The 23,308-nt window shown below is 41.8% G+C and overlaps 2 protein-coding genes across 5 annotated transcripts in view; both read right to left on the bottom strand.

Annotated features, from left to right (window-relative positions):
* Nucleotides 1–278: 278 nt before the first annotated feature.
* VPS28 (VPS28 subunit of ESCRT-I) lies at nucleotides 279–10,566 on the bottom strand. Of its 2 annotated transcripts, XM_074203036.1 has the most exons (9): nucleotides 10,322–10,566; nucleotides 10,123–10,151; nucleotides 9,993–10,030; nucleotides 9,334–9,423; nucleotides 7,637–7,742; nucleotides 7,396–7,497; nucleotides 3,016–3,069; nucleotides 2,696–2,787; nucleotides 279–2,473 (listed from the first exon to the last, which is right to left on the bottom strand). In XM_074203036.1, the coding sequence occupies exons 1-9, from the start codon at nucleotides 10,356–10,358 to the stop codon at nucleotides 2,356–2,358; spliced, it is 666 nt and encodes a 221-aa protein (XP_074059137.1). In that variant the 5' UTR covers nucleotides 10,359–10,566; the 3' UTR covers nucleotides 279–2,355. The 2 variants fall into 2 exon arrangements, with proteins under 2 accessions (XP_074059137.1, XP_074059138.1); XM_074203037.1 differs by lacking the exon at nucleotides 10,123–10,151 and having other exon boundaries at nucleotides 10,322–10,561.
* Nucleotides 10,567–13,471: 2,905 nt separating this feature from the next.
* TONSL (tonsoku like, DNA repair protein) overlaps nucleotides 13,472–23,308 on the bottom strand; it is a 34,081-nt gene continuing 24,244 nt past the window's right edge. For 2 of the 3 annotated variants that reach the window (XM_074203033.1, XM_074203034.1), the window contains exons 21-26: nucleotides 22,609–22,910; nucleotides 21,637–21,808; nucleotides 19,924–20,099; nucleotides 18,756–18,829; nucleotides 17,586–17,719; nucleotides 13,472–13,767 (exon numbers count right to left, since the gene is read on the bottom strand). In XM_074203033.1, the coding sequence (XP_074059134.1) occupies nucleotides 13,574–13,767; nucleotides 17,586–17,719; nucleotides 18,756–18,829; nucleotides 19,924–20,099; nucleotides 21,637–21,808; nucleotides 22,609–22,910 (1,052 nt within the window). In that variant the 3' untranslated portion in view covers nucleotides 13,472–13,573. Of the gene's footprint in view, nucleotides 13,768–17,585; nucleotides 17,720–18,755; nucleotides 18,830–19,923; nucleotides 20,105–21,636; nucleotides 21,809–22,608; nucleotides 22,911–23,308 lie in introns of those variants that run through there. The other variant, XM_074203035.1, reaches the window with a different exon arrangement.

The raw sequence follows: 23,308 nt of genomic DNA, 5'->3' as shown, positions 1-23,308 counted from the left end.
ATCAATTGGGGAATGGATGAAAAAGTTATGGGAAAAAGTATAGAAATATACTATAATAATAGTGTACTATAAGAAATAATGCAGGAGGAGAATTTCAGAGAAATCTGGAAAGACCGGTAACAACTGACACAGAAGCAAGTGAGAAGAACTACAAGAACAATTTACACAACTATAATAAAGACAACTTTAAAAAACCTGGGAACTCCAATCAATCACAATTCCAGAGTATATAAGATGAAATGTTATCAACTTCCTGATGAGAGGTGATGAATTCAGTGAACTGACTTTTTTTTTTTTAAATCACAGCGAAATGTTGGAATCTGTTTTGTTTGCTATATCAATTGGGAAGTGAGTGGGAGAGAATACTCATCAGAAAATAAGACCAGAGTTGAACTCAGATCCTCTTCGGTCCAGGATTTATATCCATTGTGCCACTTAGCTGTTCCATCAGAAAATATTTTTTTTAAAAAATCAATATGACTAAAAATTCCTTGAAGGATGGACCCATTTCGTTATTTTTCTGCTTTGTCTTCCCCATAGTACCTGGACTATAAAGAATAAATGTTTGTTGATCCCTGAGGAAGGTCTGAGAGGAGGAAAAAAATGAATAAAGACAAACTGGAAGGATTTTCTGAATTCTCTCAGATGTAGTAGTGTACTGAGCAGGAGTCAAAGGTGGTATGGAGGTCAGAGAAAGTTCAACAGATTTGAGCAGACAATCTAGTCCATCAGGCTGACAGGGAGAATTTGTTCCATAGGCCACTCTGAAAAATGTTTTTAACAAATTAGTCTCACCTAGGTCTGGCCTTAGTGTTTTCATCTCCTACTTAGTACTAGAAGTACCAGAATACCTGAAAAAGACCAAACTGCATTGATTGGAATGTATTTTTTTTTAAATCCATAATACAAAATTAGAATGAAAATTTTTATTTCAAAATAAAATAAAAAATTTTTGTCAATTGATGAACCTGGTCCTTCTAGTGTTAATAAGCTGGTGATCTCTACCCTAGCTGTTCAATCATCTAAAGGTGTCTAGGTTTCTTCTGTGAAGAGGCTTGTGTTCGTTTCAAATTCAAGAATACAAGACTAGCAGGCCAGAGCTTAACACTCACAAATTGAGAGTTGGAAAGAGATCTTAAGAGTCCTCTAGTCTGATCATCCACCCTCTCTGCCCCAAGAATGATCCTATTCCCCTCTCTGATAGTTGGGGTATATAGCAGCTTAGGATCAAGGCTGAATGCTGTGGAAAAGGGGGTCAGAGTTCCTGGCACTGTTTCTACTCACACAGGGAAGGCCATCTATATTGATGGAGGTTGGAACCACGGGGCGGGGGGGGGGGGGGGGGGGGAAGAATTGCAGACTGGAGTCAGATTTCCCTGGGAATGGAAAATCTCTGGGATGATCAGACTTGAAGCAGTGATTTAGACTCTTAATTCACTGGTAATTCTGCCTAGACTCAGCTCCTATGGAGGTAAGGCGGCAGCCCAGACAGCTGGGTCCAGGAGGATCAACACAAGATCACAAGTATCTGACTGGATCTACTTTAAGGAGAACCTTCCCTGGAAAAGGGCACAGAGTCTAATGGGTATGAATTAAGTTCTAGCACTTAATTCCAGTTTATGGAATTAAATGTAAAGGGAGGGGAATAAGTTCTTACACAGCACTTATTCTCTACCAGATATTGTGCTAAGCTTTATACTCTTATCACTGTTGATTTTCATGAGAACCCTGTGAGGTGGACACTGAAGTCAACCCCATTTTACAGCTGAGGACACTGAGGCTGAGGGAGATTAAGTGACTTATTCAGGGTCACACACTTATCTAGTTGTGGTGACTCCAGATATGAGATAGACCAGAGGGACAAACTAGGATACCACCTAGTCCCACACACACACTCCCTACCTCTTCCAAGGAACAGAGATTAAAAAACAGAGATTAAAATGTCCAGGGTAGAACTGGGTTACATGGATTTGGAAAAAAGGAAAGAGGAGAAAGTACCCTCCAAGGAACCCCAGAGCCCCTGATGCCTCTGTTCTGCCACTTGTGAGCCACCCCACCCCCACCCCAGGCTAGAGAAGGGCTGGGGCCAGTCCAAGCAGAAGGTTCGATTTGAATGAACCCCAGGTCACCACTTACAATCATTTCTTGAGGAAATGGAGAAGGAAAAGTGTACTCATGTAACCCTGAGACAGGTTCCCTCCCAAACCCTACCCCACCAAGCTGGAAGAAGGGGAGAAATGAGCACTTTATTCTAGGGTCCTACCCCACAATTTAGGGATCCTAGCCCTGTAAATCCAGGGTCCCACCCTGGGGTCTCAGATGGTAGCTGAGTGGGATGGACCCAGAATCCTAGATTTAGGCATGTAGGAAGCGGTTGAAGGCATTGTAAGCAGACTCCAGATCAAACAGCATCTGTCGGACTTGAGAATCATCCAGCTCATCTGCAGCTGACATGCCACTCAAGGTCTGCAGCCTGTGGTAAGAGAGGAAAAGTCACTGGGAGCTCTCTCCACAAGGGCTCAGAACCCGACCTTTCCCCCATCAATCTCTTAATATTATGGAAATGTTAAAACCGCCTCTGGCTCTGCAGGATGCTGTAACTTGGGAGATTCTTAGATGATTCCCCATTCAGTCCTATTTGGTCCCCTTTCCTAATGATCTTCCACTTCCAAGCCATCTCCCAGGGGTTACTCACCACTGGCTGACTTTCTGTCGACCCTCAAAGTCAGGTGGCAAGTGGCTCATGCGGTTCATGGTCTCCATTAATTCTCGAAGATCAGGCTGGATCTGAAGGCAATGACATCAGAGATTCCAGGGAAGCTTACTATTCTTTTTGCACCATGCCTACCCAGTCACCAAAGCTTTTCCTAATATGTACAATACCTATCTGTTTTGCAGAAAACAGATTGCCCTACAGAGACAGGTCCTCCCTAAATAAGAGCATTCTCTTCTATTAGTTTTTACCAGTTGAGGACAGAGGCTGGATTTCTCAATGTTCCCCAATAGACACCTTACCTCATCCATGGCACGGATTTCCAGACGGAGTTTATCCATCACAGTGATAAAGAGCTAGAGAGAGAATACAAACTTTAGCCACAGGTCTTCCAGTCCTAACTCTTCTGTACTTTTTTTTTAAGGTTCTTGCAAGACAATGGGGTTAAGTGACTTGCCCAAGGCCACACAGCTAGGTAATCTTTAACTGTCTGAAGCTGGATTTGCACTCAGGCACTCCTGACTCCAGGGTCAGTGCTCTATCCACTGCGCCACCTAGCTGCACCCCCAGTCCTAACTTTTTTTTTTATTTAGGATTTTTTGTAAGGCAAATAGGGTTAAATGGCTTGCCCAGGGCCACACAGTTAGGTAATTATTTTATTTTTTTATTTCAGTCCTAACTCTTGACAGAGATCTCAAAGTGTTTGAGGAAGGGCCAAGTCGTCATCATTATTATAATAAACAAAGGTTAAGGATATTCCAAACATCTTGCTTCCTTCAAAAAGTGCATTTTGACTTTGCCATCTATTAACTTATTCTCTCTCCCCCAACTTACATTTTCAGTCAATGCCCACTTTTGGTTTGCATCTAAACTTGCTTCTTTCACTTTTTAAGGGGTTCCATCTTGTTATGGATTTAATATGGTCCCTCTGTACACCTTTCTTTTAGATTTTTTTTCAAGGCAATGGGGTTAAGTGGCTTGCCCAAGGCCACACGGCTAGGTAATTATTAAGTGTCTGATTTGATCCCAGGTACTCCTGACTCCAAGGACGGTGCTCTATCCACTGCTCCACCTAGCTGGCCCCTCTGTACACCTTTCTTAAGTAGAATTGATTCCCTTTGATTTTCCAGATCAGAGCTCTCACTCAGGTCCCCAGTACCCTTCTCAGGGTGCTGTCCAGTTCTGATACTAGATTGTGTGAAGTATAAGGATAGTAAGACTTTAAACTTGGAAGAAACTTGAGAGATGATCTAATTCATAATTCAATCTTTGTTTTTGACACTGAGAATATCAGAATGACTTGATCTAGATTATAAATACAGGGAATTAATGTGGCAAAGCAATGACTGTAACTGAAAGCATCCTGACTTTTGGTTTAGTGCTATTTGATGCTCAGTTCCCTATAGAACCATTTGGTCATATCCACACATCAGCTGTTGTCTTGAAGAGTTCTCCAGTGATTCCTGGGCCCCTTTTCTTGCTTTGTAACCAAAGGTTGAGGCCATCACTTTATAAATACTGGCTATCTCCAAATCAAGATAGACTATTCCATTAGATTCACTTTATCTCTAAATTAACTGTTTTGAAACTGAAGTGCTTTCTCCTACAGAAAAAATATTGTAGACTACATTGTGGTGTTTGGTTTTTTTTCCCTTTTCAGTCATGCCCAACTCTTTGTGACCCCATTTGGGATTTTCTTGGTAAAGATATTAGAGTGGATTGCTATTTCCTTCTACTCATTTTAAAGATGAGGAAACTGAGGCAAACAGTTAAATGACGGGCCCAGGGTCACATAACTAGTAAGTATCTGAGAAAGACTGGAATTCAGAAAAATGAATCTTCCTGACTCCAGATCCAGCACTATTCACTGAACCACCTAACTGCTCTGAATTTCCAGGCTGGCCCTACAAAAATCTAGTTATACACAAAACAAAGATGTTACTCAAGCTAATCAACTTGGCTCCAGGTCTCTGCCCGTGGGACTGAACTAATCTGAACAAGGAGTAAGGGCCTGAAAACTCATCTCATCCTAACCCATCTGGCATGCTCCAGAACCTACTTTTTTATGTGCCACCCAGCTGGGCTGAAGAGCAGGATCCGCTCAACTTGGGCTTCTTCCTAACAGGTCCTCTCCCCACTTCCAATCCCCCATTCTACTTTTACAACATTGTAGATGTGGTTCCCTTTACAGAATATCCACCATCACTGCCCTAGCTGGTCTTTCTGCTCTATAGTCCTTATCTTTCTTGTGCTGCTAAGCTGTCTTTATGAAGAGATCTGGTCATGTCAGTCTTCTGATAAAAATCTCTAGAGTCCTCTGACTGCCTACAAGTATAGTTCTCTCCATGTTAATGATCTCTTGGTCACTGAGATCAATTTCATTTTATAGAAAATGGAGCCTGGTGAGATCAAATAACCTGCCCAAGATTACTTGGCAGAACTGGTATTTGAATCCAACCCTTCATATTTCAGATGCTCTTACCTCTTCTAACCATAACCATACCTTATAGAAATAAATGATCTCCCTCCCCAGGTACTTCACTCATTAGCAATTAGCGACACAGTAGTCTTCCTTGCCTAGGTTCAAAGGTACCAGCACTGTTGAACTTATAGAACCACTAAAGTGGAAGGCAGCTCAGAAAACATCAAGGCTAGCATATAACCTAGACAAAAATCCTTTCTAAACCATGTGTGACAATTATGCATAGCTATTGTTAGGAAGTTTTTTTTTATCTTTACATCAAGCCTAACTTCAACTGTGCTACTTCTATACACTGTTCACAGCATACCCTACAGTACATATCTACTTCTGTTGATGGCTCTTCTTTGGAAGAGCAGCTCATCAATGTCCCTTCTAGAATGTGGCAACTGGAGATGCCTTCTGATCCAAACAGAGGAGGGGCCTTCGTCCTGGCATTATTTTAGCTGCTGGATCATAACACTGATATATAGTGTGCTTGCACAAAAAAATAGGCCTGAAGGGTGTGGGCAGGGGAGAGAGCATTGGGTCTGAAGTCAAAAAGACCTAAGTTCAAGTTTGGCCTCAGATTCCACCTAACCAGCTAGCTGTGTGACTTGGGGCACATTAAATAACTTCTGCTGGTCTCAACTGCAAAATGGAGAGAACAAGAGCATCCGTCCCATACAGTTGTTGTGAAGATCGAGACAGTAATTATAAAATGTCTTCACCATAGCAGGGGCTATAGCAATGTTAATTTTTATTGTTGTCACTAAATGTGTGACCCTATAAAATGGGGGTCTTAGCAGCATTAGTTACCCAGAGTTTTTGAGGAGCAAATGAAGTTAACAGCTCTCCAGGACTTAGGATAGTGTCTGGTCCGCAGGAGAGCTGGGTCAATGCTTGTTCCTCCCTAGGAAATAGCTGTCTTCATTTTCTAGTTGGAAAAGCAGGCTTTTTGAACCCAAATCTAAGACTTTCCATTTATTATGTTGTGTAGCAGCCTAATACCTTCTGAATATACCCTTCCAGGACATTATTTTAGTCTTGAATCTCACCTATTTATGATCCAGTCATACCTATGGGGGCAAATCTATTTCCTTCCATTACTATCTCTAGGATACCCTCCTTGTGCATACATTTTTTGTGCCTCTGTAAACAGATTGGATGCCATAGGTTTTATTATTGGCTTTCTTGGAATTCTCCCTTGAATTTGAAGGGATACCTACCTTTCTTTCTACTTTGCAGCCACAACTCACTCTCTCTCGCTCTGTCTCTAGTTGGTGGATACCTCCCAATTTCTTTAACAAGACATCAAGCAAATATATTCTTATCCTAGTTAGGTCCACTCAATTCCAGGTCAGGAACCTGTTATTCCTGTGTTTATCCAGAAATCCAAATCCCACTTTCAGACACCATCATCTTAAACAAACATTTACTTCCTAAATCTGCCTTTTCTCCTTTTCATTTATCCGTGATTGTGATGGAAAATAAACTATCTTCACTTTCTTGAATATGACTTTAATTATGATGAACAAATCTTAGAAGATTCTCTTGTTATGTCTTGGAGTTTTGTTATCAAGTCAATAAATAGTTGTCTCAATACTTCTCAGGAAATCAGCAACTGCCCATAATTTATCTTATCTTTCTTGAATCCAGATTGGAATATCTCTTATCTGGCAGCATGCTTGGATTCAATTACCATTCCTTATAGTAGAAATAACTGCTTCCTGCTTTGAGGATACAATTTTTTCCCTCTTTCAGAAAAATTTTATATCTGTTACTTAGACACAAATGGTCCTTCTTTTTCTTTTATCATAATCTTCTACCATCCAATCTCCCTTTTTAGATTCCCTTTAGTTCTCATATTGAAATCCTTCTATTTTTTAAAGAAAACTTCCTTCTCCATGCTAGCCTGAAGAATTGAGAAGAATACTTCCAGTTTCTTCATTTTTCTCTTTTAGAAAAAGACCAGGGGTCTTTTAGAAAAAGGACAGGGGTCACCTGGCCTTAGGAGAGATATAGGTATTGCATACTCTATGGAGGACAGTGAAACATTCTTCCTGCTCTCTAGAGTATTTGCAAGTAAGAACCTCAACCTTTTTGTTGGTCTAGCTAATGGATCTCTCCTCAGTCCTAAAATTCAATTCCTCACTTTGATATTGAGACATAAATGGGACCGAGGAGATAAATCCAGAGTGACCTTTCTGAGTGTAGGACTTACCGAGACAATGTCAGCAATGCATCGGTTGAGGTTGCCTTTGTCATCTTTGATGGTGATTGGTCGGTCTTCCTTGATCCTCTCCATTGCTAGTGGGCAATCAAGCTGCCAAGGGAGTAAGGAGATACATAACATTCCTGAAGATAGCCCTAACACCCCAGCGGGAAGGTCAATACATTTGGAATGAATCAGAACAGGGTCACGAAATCACCCAGGGGCTCTCCAATCAGTTCAGCTGACTCACACGAAACTTTCGGCAGAACTCATCAATGGAACTGATTTCTGAGCCTTGCACCTGCTTGAAGGCGGCTTTGTACTGGACCAGAAGGCGTGAACAAGCTGCTGTATACCTGTGGAGAAGGAAGCCTCAGCATGGGCTTGAGTCTTTGGGTTTATCTAACAGTAGGTTACTATAGTTGCCTCAGATAAGTTACATTACTAATACCACCTAGTAAGAGGTAAAGCCAGGATTCAAACCCAGATTTCACACATTTAAGTCTCCAATGTCTATAGTCCTTTACTAAAACCACAAACGTTTTTACATTTCCTATTACCTTATACTGCTTTGTATTGTCATAATTTTTATCACAGGAAGAACATCAGATTTGAAGACATAGGATCTGTGTTCAAATTTTGACTTTACTACTTAACTTTATCCTTAACAAGTTGTTTAACTCTGGGCCTCTGTCCCCCCATCTATAATATGGGAATCACAAGAACTATGTCATTCATTTCATAAAACTGCTGTGAAGATCAAATGAAATAAGGAATGTAAAAAAAAAAATATTACATAGCACTATTTTTTACCCCATATTGGACTATAATCCCCACTGAAAACAGAGATTATTGTATTCATCCATTTAATCAATAACAAGCACAGACTATATGCAAAACAGTAAAGAGCTTTTTACTACCCTTAGGAAGCTTCTGGTCTAACATTATTTAAGTATAATAGTGTGCTATAAAAACAAGTGTTGAATGAGATCATTACCAATCAGGAAAATGAAAGATTTTAAGAATGAGACAGTATTTGAATTGAGTTTTAAAGGATCAATATTCTTCATAAGGCTCAGATTCAGAACTGAAATGTACTTTACATGTCATTTGGTCTAACACTCAAATTTCATAGAGAAAGTTGATGTCCAGAGGACTTATATGTCTTGATCAAGACCATATAGGTATATATATGACAGAGCTGGTATTTGAATGCAAAATCTCCACATTCAATAATGTCCCCACTGTATCACACTGCCTGATATACTTTCTCTTCTTTGTATTCTATTCAAAATCAGACTAGCAATAGTTGGGAAACCTAAAGACTTGAAAGTGCAGCAAACAATATTTGTTGACTTAAGTGGATGAAAACATAGACCTAGTACACTATCATGCACACAGCAGTATCTTAACAATTGTATGTAAAATTAGAATGTAATAGAACACTGAACTGGGACTGGGAACACTGAACTTAGGAGCTCTGAGTCTATTCCCTGTTTTCATGCACTGACTTGGTGTCTGACTTTGGCCAGGCCCCTCTTAGGATCTTAAGTATTCCCCCAACTATGACAGCGAGGAAGACTGGTCTAAGTCTTCCTCCAAAGAACACTAAAGGTCCCTTCCATTCCTAAATATTTTAGAATTCTACTTTTGTAATAGGAAACAAATTAATAAAAAGTGGAAAAGTTTTGGATTTGTTTGGACTCTAACCTTGGGATAGTTTGGAATTAGCAATGCTTCAGAAGTCTTTCTGCTTCCAAGCTCAACCTTATGTCTTTATATATAGAGACAGGGGATAATGGAAAATAGAAGTCAGGTGTTCTATCATATAACTTCAGAGAATCCAGAAAACCCAAAAGCATACCCAGAAACCAAGTCATACATGAAAGATGCCTTTCCTTCTTTCTTTCCTCCCCTCTACGGTCTCCCTTCCTTAAGGAAACTCACTCATTAGGGGTGACACAGTCCTTGATGTATGCCTTCTCCAGGGCTTGCATCGTCTTCACCACAGCAAACAACTCTGCCATGTTGTCATACCTGTGGGTATGGGTCTGGTTAGTCACCTGGGAAGTTTCCAGGTATAGCAGAGAACACCTACTCCACCCTTTTCCTAGAGCCACCTCCAGCCGGCCTCAAGAAGGTGACACCATCTGAGTCACAAATCTGGGAGCAACGGCAAGCACAGATAATCAGGTGAACAAGAGTAGAGTCAATGGAGGGATGATTTTCTTGACATTTCAATACTATCCAATTCAAGGACCCGGGCTCAGTAGTTACATACAGGTACACTAAGGAGCTAATCGCCCTTGTCTACAATGGTCTCAAGGTTGTAACAGAAAGGGGACCATAATAAAATTTGTGCTTCCTTTCTGAAGACCACTGCATCAAGGAGGGGCTGTCATGACATCGGCCTCACTTTCTCCTCATCTGAGGGGTTCAGAAGGCAGAGAAGAGTCAGGACAACTGAAGCCGGTCCTGGCCGTGAGGCAGGTGCCCAAGGTCCCAGGGCAAGTGTCCTCGGACTCCGAGGGCCGCCGCAGCACCCAGCTGCCCCGCCGGGGAGGCCTGCCTGGCACCCCCATTCGCGGCCCCTCTTTGGGACTCACTTCTCTCTCTCCCGAGCGTTCTTGTACAGCTTGACTTCCTGCAGGGGAGACAAGAGGTCTAGGGTCAGGGTGAGCGAGGGGCTGGGGGCCGCCCTGGGAGCCTCTCCGCCCCCCAAAGCCGGCGGCTCACCTCGTACAGCTCGGGCTTGTTCCCGGGGGCTGCGAACAAAGCACAAGGCGCTGGGTCAGGCCGCCCCGGAGACCCCGGCCCGCCCGCCCCCGCCGGAGACCCCGGCCCGCCCGCCCCCGGGCCTCGGAGCGGGGCCCCCGGGGGAGAGGGGCCGCCCCGCCGCCCCCCGGCCCCCCGGCATTAGGGCGCGGACACTCACCCCCCATCCCGGGGGTGGCCGGGATGCCGTGAAACATGCCGGGTCTGCGGCCCCGAAGCGGAGCCCGGGCGGGGCGGGGAGCGCCGCGGCTGCCTCAGGCCTCCCCTTCTCCGCAGGGGCTCGGGGCGGCCGGCACCCCAGACGCCTGCTGGGCTCCTCCTCCTTCTCGGCGGGGCCGCTCGGCCCAAGATGGCGCCGGAGGGGGGGGGGGGGCTCCCGGACGATCGAGGTTTCGGCCTTCGTCCGCGTAGCCGGGATCCTGCGCTTGCGCAGATCGTCGCGGCCGCCGCGGCGCCGGGCCCGCCTTTCCTGCGCGTGACTTCCGGCCCGGGTTTCCGGGGCCGCCCGCCCCGCCCCCCAGCCCGGGAGGTGGAGCCGAGGGGCGGAGGCTGCGGGGCTCCCTGAGCGCGGGCCTAAGCCTTATTAGTGAAGGAAGAGAAGCCAAACGGGGGCGGGGCCTGGTGCGAGGAGGAAAACGCGTCAGTGGGGGTTAAGTGGCTTGTCCAAGGCCACACAGCCAGGTCATTAAGTGTCCGAGTGCGGATTTGAACTCAGGTCCTCACTGCGCCACCTGGCCGCCCCAAGAGATCATTTCTTTTATTCAACCACTGCAATCTTTCCTGTTTTTTGTTGTTGTGTTTTAGGTTTTTGCAAGGCAAACGGGGTTAAGTGGCTTGCCCAAGGCCACACAGCTAAGTCATTATTAAGTGTCTGAGACCGGATTTGAACCCAGGTCCTCCTGACTCCAGAGCCGGTGCTTTATCCACTGCGCCACCTAGCCGCCCCTGCAATCTTTCTTGTGCAAAATGGATGGTTGCTTGGATAGCGATTATCGTGATACTGTGAACAAACTAAAGCCAACAACCACGTTGCCAGTGGTCATGCAGGGGGCAGAGCACCAGCCCTGGATTCTGGAAGACCCAAATTCAATTCCAGCCCGGGACATTTGACATTGGCTGTGAGACCTTGGGCAAGTCTATTACCCTTGATTGCTTGGAATCCAGGGACCATCTCCAGGCCACTGGACCTAAAAGGTTCAAGGAAGAGAAAGGTTACTGACAGTATAGCACCCCCTCACTGGAATCCATCCTTGTCATAGCATCACCTCCCCATTGTCATGGTCTTCTTCAAGAATGGTCAACTCATACCCTCTACCAAGATAAGATCAAAATGGATACAGGATCTAGACACAAAAAACAATATTATAAGCAAACTAGGAGATCAAGGAATAGTTTATCTGTCAGATCTATGAAAAGGGGAGCAATTTATGACCAAGGAAGAGATGGAGAACATCATCAAAAACAAACTAGATAATTTTGATTACATTAAAAAGCTTTTGCACAGACAAAACCATTGTAACCAAGATCAAAAGAAATGTAGTAAATTGGGAAATGATTTTTACCACTAATGTTTCTGACAAAGGACTCATCTCTAAAATATAGAGAACCGAGTCAAATTTAAAAAAAAAAAAAGACAAGCCATTCTCCAATTGACAAATGGTCAGAGTATATGCAAAGGCAATTTACAAATGAGAAAATCAAACCAATTCAGTCAGGAAAAATTGCACTAAATCACTATTAAGAGAAATGCAAATTAAAACACCACTGAGATATCACCTCACACCTCTCAGAATGGTCAATAAGACCAGAAAGGACAATGATCCATATTGGAAGTGATGTGGGAAATCTGGGACACTAATACATTGTGAAATCATCCAACCTTTCTGAAGAGCGATTTGGAATTATGCCCAAAAGACAACATAAATGTGCATACCCTTTTATCCAGCAATAACACTATTGGGTCTATACCCTGAAGAGATGAAAAAGGGTAAAAATATCACATGTCCAAAAATATTCATAGCAGCCCTGTTTGTGGTGGCAAAGAATTGGAAATCAAGTAAATGTCCTTCAGTTGGGGAATGGCTTAGCAAACTGTGGTATATGTATGTCATGGAACACTATTACTCTATTAGAAACCAGGAGGGATTGGAATTCAGGGAAGCCTGAAGGATTTGCATGAACTGGTGCTGAGTGAGATGAGCAGAACCAGAAGAATGCTGTACACCCTAACAGCAACATGGGAGTGATGATCAACCTTAATGGATTCACTCATTCCATCAGTGCAACAATCAGGGACAATTTTGGAATATCTGCAATGGAGAATACCATCTGGATCCTGAGAAAGAATTGTGGAGTTTGAACAAAGACCAAAGATTTTCCATGTACCTTTAGTTTAATTTTTTTTAAATTGTCTTATTATATAATTCTGCTATATCTCATACTATATGTTTCTTCCTTAAGGATATGATTTCTCTCTCATCACATTCAACTTAGATCAATGCATACTGTGTGGGAATGATGTAAAGACTAACAAACTGCTTTCTGTGGGGGGAGGGAAGCAAGATTGGGGGAAAAATTCTAAAACCCAAAATAAAACCTTTCTAAAATTAAAAAAAGGAATTAAAGCCAACCATCATCATGCAGGGTTATGATGAGGGTTATTATTTTTATAAATGGCATATGTAAATAATTACATCTATTATTAACTTAGCAAATTATATATCATAATTTTGATATTTATTTTTTTAAGTTTTTTTTTTTTTGCAAGGCAAATGGGGTTAAGTGGCTTGCCCAAGGCCACACAGCTAGGAAATTATTAAGTGTCTGAGGTAGGACTTGAACTCAGGTACTCCTGACTCCAAGGCCAGTGCTCTATCCACTGTGCCACCTAGCTGCCCCTTTAATATTTATTAAAACCAAGGGATTTAATATATATAAAGAAATGAGTACCTACTAGTGGGAAAGGTTTCTCAGGTGTATTGAATATTTCATGAGTTGGGGTAGGGAACTCTGAGCTAAAAAGAACTTAAGAGATGTTGAAATTTTATTAATGAAGGAATATATAAACAAACCCCCAAATTACCCTAGAGCCCAAGATGAGATTCAATATGAGATCAAATAGGCTGAAAGGTCATTTCTCTAATCCTATTACAATCCTATAAACTACTTTGACAACTGAAGCTTCCTACCCTCTTCCTAGTTGACCAGAGAGATATGGTTCTAGAAATAGTCTTTACTGGGATTGCCTCAAACAGGGCAGTGCAGTGGAGAAGGCAATGAACAAGGGGAACAAAGGTCAGCATGTAGGTGATGTAGATAAATAAAACAAGGAGCAGTGATTTATTGAGGTTTTAAAAGTCTAAAGCCATGGATAAACTTATTGGACCTGAAAGTGGAGGAGGGATGCTGCAGATCAGTGGCATCCAAAGAAAAGTTTGTGATGGTGAGCCAGTATGGAGGCGGCAGGACCCTGCTTGGAGGCCAATTGCTGTCGAAGGGCTTGATGGTCAGTAGGTCTCAGTTTGCTGCAGCACAGCTGTAACTCTCGAAGCTGTGAGGTGATTTTCTCCCATGTGCAGCTGCCCAAGGGCCCTTCAATGGAACAGCCTATAAGGAAGGAAAGATATAGGAAAACCTTTGTATGGAATATATCCAAGACACTAACATTTGTGAGTCTATAGATTAGGAACACATGATTAATCCTCTCATTTCATAGATGAGAACAAGTCCAGATGTACTAGTCTCTTCTAGTTTTAAATCCTATGACATTGTGTGACCTTGCATTTAACCTCTTTCCTCAATTGTGAAGTGAGAGTACCATCACCACCTGCCCTGTCTCTCAAAGGATGGCTGGGAGAATGAGGTGGCTATAAAAAAAATCAGTATAGAAATGTAAATAACTGCTATTTGCTGTGGTAATGGACTCAGGTGGTTAAAGCACAGGGTTAAAGAGGCTAATGGAGGATTTCCCCAGAGAACAATAGTATACTGAAAAAGAATGCTGAACTTGAATCAGTAGTCTTGGGTTTGAGTTCCAGCTCCAGCATCATCTCCCTGTTTACCCTCCCTATGTTTGTTACTTCATCAGATAGGACTGTGCATTGCCTACTCCTAGCCTTTTGCTGGAGCAAACTCTTAATTAATTTAAAATGTTTTAGTGAGCAGAAGAATACTAAGAATACTTCTTGCCCAAGTCCTGGGCACTAAGACCTTTGCCAGTGGTCTCACAAAAGATGCCCTTGTTCATGAGAGAGAAAGAAATGAATATAGATGCCTCAAAGAAAGATTGTCTTTGTGACTGGAAAAAAAAATATCTTACTAGGAGTGGTTAGTCCTGGTGTAGAGAAAGCAGCTTCCCAAATGCTAGAAAGGACAAACTTAGAAAACCACAACAAAAATATCTTCTCTGAATTTAAGTCAATTGTCCATTCAATGAAGGACTCTATAAAGACTTCAGAAATCTGTTGGCTGGATGAGAATGTAACCACCACAGGAAGGCCAACAAGCACAACTGATTGATTGATTGATTGATGGCAATGGGATTAAGTGACTTACCCAAGGTCACACAGCTAGGTAATTATTAAGTGTCTGAGGTAGGATTTGAACTCAGGTCCTCTGACTCCAGGGTCAGTACTCTATCCACTATGCCACCTAGGTGCCCCTACAAGTATAAATTCTGACAAAAAAAAACCTTCAATGGTTTTGTGGAAGCCCAAATAGTTCCAAATAAAAAGAACAGATGGAAAGGATGCAATGATGAAATGGAAAGAGTATAGTAAGCAGCTAAGGAGTGGAAAGAGTCACATCAGGATGACAAAGGAAAATTAACCAACATTATTCAGCACCTACTATGTGCAAGGTCCAGCTTTTATCTTTATTATAAAAGTCAAAAGGCAGAAAGCAGGAAACAAGACGCAGAGAACAGAACAGTTGGCAGTCTTGTGGGCACTTATCACTCTTACAGTAAGCACATAACTTGCCTTTCTGATCAACCAATCTCTGCATTAGGTCCCCACTCACCAGTAAACTAGAAATTCCTTAAGGCTAGAACAAAGTAATTTTTAAAAATCTGTCATTGAACAGCCAAGATCAGAGTTGAATAGTTGTTAAGTAATTCCTAACAAATTGAACTTTGTACTTATATATACCTAATCTGGAAAAGCATTTTGAAAAAGTTGGCCCTTTCCTACTATCACCTCCATATTTTTTGCACTCTCAAGTCTATGCCCATTTTCCATACCCTAGAAGAGGCTCATGTGATTATTATAACATGCTTACACCACTACAATAATCTCTTAAACTGTTTCTCTCTTTTTTCCCCTTGGGCTGCCAGTTCAAATATAATCTTCTTATAAGCAGATCTGATCATTTTATCCTCTGCTCACAAATCTCTGGTGCTCAAGCTGTTTCCTTTTCTCAGAATATTCTCCCACCTCTTCATCTGCTGAATCCTCTCAAATGTCACTTCCTCCAGGAAGCCCTTCCTGGTTCCCTTTAATAAAAGCCCTTCCTTTGGGGTTGCACATACCATATTATTTGCACATTTATAATGTCTTTCACAATGCTATCCGTTATCTGTATTTGTCTCATTCCTCTGCTAGACTGTATTTTATATCTCACCCAGCATTAGCATAGAATTTGCAAGCAGAAAATAGGTTCTCAGTACATGTGTGTTCAATGAAGTTTGAATAAAACATTTAGAACACTACATAGTCACTGCAAATTAATGTCTCTTGATTAATTTCCAAAGAGCTTTCCTTGGTAGGGCTGGTCCTAATGCAATAGGGTGAGGCTCATTCTAGCCAGGCTAATGATGGGGATGCTGAAGACCAACTCCCACCACATATAATCTCATGGTTGGAAGGGCCTTCAGAATTGAGTCCTGGAACAGTAATCCTCTCATATGTATCTGGAGGTTGTCAACCAGTTTTGAAGATCTTAAGTATTAAAGATCCAATACTTCCTTAAGAAAAGTCTTTGCATCCTTGGACAGATCTAATCACTAGGAAGTTTTCCCACAATCAAGTTTTAATTGGTTGCAGGAGTCTACTAAATGGATAGAGCACCAGCCCTGGAGTCAGGAGGATCTAAATTCAAGCCTGGCCTCAGTCATTTGATACTTACTTAGCTAATGTGACCTAGGGCAAGTCACTTAATCTCATTGCCTTGCGACACCTAGCCGCCCCAAGATCTTTTATTTTGGAACTTCTTTATAGATTCTGATTCTGTCAACCAATGTGTTAATTATTCTTCCCAACTTTGAAAAAGGAAAGACTAAGATGCATCCTGAACAGAGATGTGCAGATTGAAGGGTATAACAATTCACTGGTTTACTTTCTTAATTACCTAATTTTTTTTTTTAAAGTGAGGTCCTATTGGGGCGGCTAGGTGGCATAATGGATAAAGCACCAGCCCTGGAGTCAGGAGTACCTGGGTTCAAATCCGGTCTCAGACACTTAATAATTACCTAGCTGTGTGGTCTCGGGCAAGCCACTTAACCCCATTTGCCTTGCAAAAACCTTTAAAAAAAAAAAAAGTGAGGTCCTATCGCTGGGATGAGATCATGTATCTCCAGTTAGCCTATGCTAACTGCCTTGGCTCCCATATAATTTTAGTATTTCTTACACAGATGCTGCTAATAGGTCAATTAGAAGTATCACATGTGACTTAGGAATTCAAATGTTAGGAGGCAATGATTAGCAGGCATCTCAGGAATTAATGGCAGAGATCCTTAACTGGCAACATCTCCCTTTCCAACTAGGCTTCATAGGAAGAAGAGTAATGCCAGGGCTTTTAAATGCTATCTATAGTTGATAAGATAATTTCTAGGGACAATGGACAGCTCAGTCAGCTGACTAAAACAGGGCCATGAATGGTTATCAGGTGACCTACATGAAACACTAAATAACTGAATGAATTATCCTAAGGAGGCAGTTTTCCAAAGTTTGTTTCCCTACCAAGTCCCTTCTCCCAAGTTAGAAGGAGGAAAAGAAAGAATTTGCTAAAACAAGGAGTCTATAAACTTTGATGACTAGTACTCTCAGAATCAAAGTCAGGGTATAGATCACACCAAATGGGCCTAGCCAAACGGAAATGCTGCTTCCTTTCCACAAGCCCTCCCTTTAAGATTCAACAGGATGTCAAGTTCAGAAAATTGTATTTTCTTAACTTGAGTTCCTTTCCCCCACCCCATATCACGGAGTTTTCTTCCTCTGAATCTTCCCACAGCTCCCAGAACAGGCTTTCCTATCCATTAAGTATTGAATATATGGCACTTTCCTTACTTTTCTGATAAGCTGCATCTTATTGCATAAGATGCTATTACATCCATGTTTCTAGTCTAGCTGAGAGTTGAGACATAAAAATAGTTCCACTGAATTGACTTGGGGTTAGGAGTGAAAAGCCAGAATGACCAAAGTTCTCACCTGAAAGACCAAGGAAGTCAAGACCAGAATTTCTTTCCTGAAGAGTTGACAAGATTTCTTCCAGGCTGGCACAGCTAATTTTAGGGTTGGCAGTCAAATCCAGTGAGATTAATGAGGGACAGATAGGAAGACATCTAAAAAAGATAAGACAAAAGGAAACTGAAGAATGAATCCAAAAGGAAAAAACTGTTACCAACAAACATTTGTCCCTCTTTGCCACCCCCATTACTAGGGATAGTCTTTTCCATTCAATTCAATAAATATTAAATATACTGTGGCACAAGCTCTTTAAGACAAAAATATTAAAATAATACCCAGGCAAAAAAAATAGCTTTTGGTCACTCCTTGGAATTTGAGTATGGATAGACAAGTTCCATCACATTAAATACAGGTGAAATTCGATGCTGAAGAAAGTTTCACTTTGTCTCTTCAAATTACCTCAAAGAAAGGTAGGTTTAGAATCTGCCCAATACAGTCTAGTTAAAGAGAAAAGCTACTGGTTCTTAGGAGTAACTGTTGAGTCATAGCTCTCCAAGTGACCACAAAGAGAAAAGCTTTACCTAGTCCTCATCTCTAAGCCTCCTTGAATCTTTGTGCTATAAGGAAAATGTTCTGACATGTGGCCTGTGTAAATCGAAGTGCTTATGTGTAATGACTAATAGAAGAGTGATAAGATTGAAGGCCACCAAGACTCAAATAAACAGATGAAAGAAATGAAGGTGAGGCTTAAGAGTCTAATCAAAGAGGAAAGAAGAAAATGAAACAGATTTTGGACTGTGGGCAAAAAGCAAAGTACAAAGAAGAGAACTTGGCATAGTAAAATAAAATAGAGTGTGGGAAAGGAATAGGTTAGACTTGGGTGATCAGACCAAAGTATCTGAAAACATAATAATAAACAATTAAGGCTAAACCAAACAAAGCTGGACTGGCCCAGTGACTGCCACCCTGTATTAACTGCATCTTCATGTTTATGGTAAAGGACTTTTTGTGTATTCAAGATACCAAGCCTGAGAAACGGTTGGCTGTTGATATTTGACTGAGAGACACTGTAAGAAGTAAATAAGTTGGGTTCTGTTTTCTGGACTATCCCCCCATTTGGGTAATTGATACACAAGACAGGAAGGTGAATATTTTTCCCAGACATAGTGGAGACCCTGGATCCCATGTTACCTGCTCAGATTTCTTACAGCTTCATCACTCAGGTAGTTGCCAGACAGAGTCAGATGTGTCAGAGCACAGCCTTCCTAGATACAAACAGAAGCCACTCAAGAGAGTACAAAGGAAGGGAGAGGAACCCCAGAAGGTTTGCAATACATGCCCCAGAGAGCATGTCTGGACAAGAGAGGTCAAGTCAATGAAGTTTAAAAACTTATACCTTAGGGAGTGAGCCCTTTTCCCCAACTACCACCTTAGTAGTACCCAAGCTATGGAACTCCAGGCCCCTGAGATAAGGCCCCTCTGGGAGAGGATCTGGCAAGTAGGATTCTGATAGGCCACTGAAGTCAGGAACCATAGAAGAACATTAGGAAAAAGGAATCAGTCTAGTTTATTATAGTTGTGGCAGATAAGAGTCTCACCCTTGGAAACCTGGGGGAACCTAGAAAGCTGACGGATCAAGGAGAAGAAAAGGTGGGAAGGTTTTCAGAAATTAGGTCTCTATGTATGGCACCCCTTTGAGCTTTAGCCTATCATTACATGATTAAATGAGGTATTTGGAGAGTATTTGGCACTGTGTCTGGCACATAGCCACAGCTTAATAAAAGTTTGTCTTTCCCCCATTCCTTTATACTTAGACTTGTTCCTAGGAGTAACTAATGAGTCACAGCTGTCCAAGTGACCACAAAGAGGAAAGCTTTACCTAGTCCTCATCTCTATGCCTCCTTGAATCTTTGTGCAATAAGTAAAGTGCCCAGAATGCTTGGAAGAAATCATGACTGTTCATTTTTATATTGAGATTTGATAAAGTTTTAACATTTAAATTTCTTCACAGTATTTTAATTTCAAGTTTTAGAATATCCTATTGCTCAAAGCCTACAAAAATATGAGAAATGCAAATTGCAGTAATGCTGTCCATGCTTTTTGTAGCATTTCCAATTCTTTTCTTTTCAAACTCAGATATAGAGAGCTTTATTTCTCTAAATGCTCTTTTTCTCTTCTGTCCTAGTGAATCAACAAGTCAACAAGGATTAAATGACTACAACATGAGAAGTACTGTGCTAAGAATACAAAGAAAGACCCTCATCTACAAAAACCAAAACCAAAAAATATCTTTAGTACTTTGCTAGTCTCTGCCCTGCCTGCTTTCTTCCTCTCACACCCCAGGGGCTCTACTGCTTACCTGTGTCAGATATTTGATCATAGCTTCCATGAATCCTGAGCTGTTCCTGTTGGCCATCACTGAACCAAGCTCTAGCTGAGCTAGGATACAATGAGGCACACACTGAAGAACCCGAGCAAGGGCTGGGACACCCAGTGTGTTATAGGACAGAGACAATATCTTCAGGTACTGGGCACCTACACTTCAAGGAAGACATATTCGAAGAATGGTATTAGAAACTGTACTCAATCCAAAAGGTTCAAAGAATTTTGCACAAGGTGGTAGATAGGACCAAGGGAATAACTAAACTAATCCTCCTATCTTCTCAGTCACACCATCTGCAACTCTTGAAATGACTTCCCAACCTGTCCTAACTTATGATCTGTCACTCCAAAATTCTGTGGGTAATTCTCAAGACTGAGGTAATTCTTCCATTTTTAGCCTACTTCCTCTAGGAAGCTTTGGAGTAACTGTACCACAACCAAAATACTATTCCTTCTTAAAATTTATAATCATGTCTTCTTTCACAACAGATTAATATGGATCTATGTTTAGCCAGTTATCCATATTTAGCATTTATTAGATTGCTTTCTGGGGGGCGGTGGTGATGGGAAGGGAGAAAAAAACAAAATCTTGCCAAAAAAAAAAAATGATTGCTGAAAATTACCATTGCATGTAGTTGGAAAAAATAAATAAAATATTTAATTAAAAATATTCATTATCATATGCAGGTGTGCCCTCCTTTTAAGCAAATGGTAATTTAATCCAACCTTATATGCAGAATATTCTCAACATAACTTAACTAGGCTGTTATGGAGGGAGAAATGATACACACATCTTGAATAATCAACTAAAGCATTGGTATCAAATAAAACCTATTAACATTATCTGTGTCCTACTGTATTTTTGTTTAGTTTTAAGTTATTTTCCAATTATAAATTAATCTAACCCAAGTCACAATGGGAAGTGTTGCCTGCCATGTATTTAAGCTAAACAATGCATCTGAAATCAAAGGATTTGGGTCTGAGTCCCAGTTTTGCTATTTACTATCTGTGTGACCTTAAGCAATTTACTTGATTTACTGCTTCCTTCTCTGTCAAATTTTAGGTGAGCATTAGATGACCACTGTTCCTCACAGATCTAAAGCCAAGGATACTATGTGGTCATCCAGACTGAGGGAATTATTCCATAAGTAGAGAAGTAACCCTTCCTCTCAAGGTATCCCCCCCTCTACTTTTGAAAAGCAATCATGGGAGCAGCTAGGTGGCACAGTGGAGAGAGCACTAACTCTGAAATCATGAGGACCTGAGCTCAAATCCCAGCCTCAGACACTTAATAATTACCTAGCTGTGTGACCTTGGACAAGTCACTTAACCCCATTGCAGAAAACAAAAAACAACAAAAAAAGAAAAGCAATCATTATTTAAGGATGTTAGACAGCTTTTGCCTGGTTGTCCCTCTTCAGCTTTGCAGCCTAAAATCCCTCTCCACCATCAAGCACCATCTTTCATACGAACTCTTTCCTAATGCTCCAACTGCTCATGTCCTCCTTCCCTTCCCTTCTATTTCTATTTCTTCTGTACCATTTATAGATGTACTTTTTCTCTCCCTGTCCAAATTTAAGTTCCTTAAAAATAGGAATTGTTGCTTCATTTGTGTTTATTCCCCCCCCTCCCCCCCGCCCCAGTGCCTCACACAATGCCTGGCATCCAGGTCTTGCTCCTGCCAGCTCACCTTGCAAGGCACTGTCCATGGCGTGCTGATGTTTCTGCAAGAAGTTTGAGCTGAAGCCACAGGCTTGTAGGCGCAGAGTGCTGAGAGCAGGGCAGGCCCGCACGAGGGAAGCCAGGGCCTGGGTACAACCATCTCCCAAAGGATTCATGCTCAAATTTAGTTCCTCTAGATTCTGCAAAATAAGTGAAGGAGATAGGAGCTAAGAGAACAGGTTTCTTGGGGTGGGGTCCATGAGACATAAGCTCTTCTTTTCTGACCTGGTGTAGTGGGCAAAACAGTTGGGATATGGGAGCCAAAAAAGGTTTCTCCTATAAGCAACAAGTCTTCTAAGGGTGAAGATCATGCTTACAGCATTAGACAAGGGGTTCTTTTATGAAAGAAGCTTTTAAACTGAATGCTATACAAAAGCAGTACAAACCTATTAGATCCTCAGCCCTCTAGAGTGAAATCCATGTTTTTTCCTTACAAACTGAAGATTGATAGGAAACTGGGATTATGTCTTCTCTTCTCTTGGGGTTTAACCAGGGAAGGAACTTGGTATCTTCTTTCCTTCAGTTCCCAATAAGTGTTCAGAAGTAGGCTAAGACAAAACTACTCTATGATCATGATATCCACAGTAAAAGAGGCAACATGGTGCAGCAGCATGGTTGCTGGGCAGTTAAAAATCTCAGTTTTAACATTTACTACCTGTGCAACACGTGTATGTTTCACTTTCCTTCTCTATGCCTCAGTTTTCACATCTGTAAAAGAGGACAATAAAATATGCACTATACCTAGGTCATTCAGTTGTCATGTGAATAGTATGCTCCACACATGACCTATGCATGTTACTTATCCCACTGACTAAGTGCTATTCTGGATGTGATGCTATGCTGGTGAGTACCATAAATGCCTTTCAGAGGCTTTCTTTCCAAGATGAAAAACACTAACCAGGACAGTCTAATATTCTAATACTGACTTTAGCTTCCTTACCTGGAAGGTGTTATGGTTTGGGAGGCCAGAGGCAAGGCGATAAAGGCCATCAGTCCCCAGATGGTTGGATGAAAGATTAAGGAGGGTCAGACCGGGCATGGTGCTAACAGTGGCCAGCAACTCCATGGCTATATTGTCCCCGAGCCGATTCCCTACCAGGTGAAGCTCCCGGAGTGATGTGTGCAGCTTCAGGGCTCGAAGCAATGGGGTAAGCTGGGCTGGACGCAGAGCAAGGGAGCAGGCACTGAAGGAGGGGCCTGAGCCCTGCTGTTCCAGAGCCTGGAGAACTAGATGATTTTCAGCTAAAAGAGAAGGGGAGGAGATTCACATAATCACATCTGGGGTAGAGTGGATGAGAAGAGAACAAAACTCCTATGGCTACTTGGTACTTATCTCAGTTTATAATAGTCATAGTTTTATTTATTTTTTCATAAAATCTTAGGACTGTTCTGTAGTTGTTTAGAAATAGAAGAACTAGGTGGTGCAGTGGATAGAGCACTGGCCCTGGAGTCAGGAGTACCTGAGTTCAAATCCAGACCTCAGACACTCAATAATTACCTAGCTGTGTGGCCTTGGGCAAGCCACTTAACCCCATTTGCCTTGCAAAAACCTAAAATAAATAAATAAATAAATAAAAATAGAGAAACCAGGGAAAGTTGGGCAGTTCTTATCCTTCCCAAATACCAATTGTCTCTCCCAG

Source organism: Macrotis lagotis, chromosome X (genome assembly GCF_037893015.1).
Source record: "Macrotis lagotis isolate mMagLag1 chromosome X, bilby.v1.9.chrom.fasta, whole genome shotgun sequence".
Taxonomy (NCBI): domain Eukaryota; kingdom Metazoa; phylum Chordata; class Mammalia; order Peramelemorphia; family Peramelidae; genus Macrotis; species Macrotis lagotis.
The sequence above is the reverse complement of the archived record's forward strand: the minus strand, read 5'-3'. Positions and strand labels throughout refer to the sequence as shown.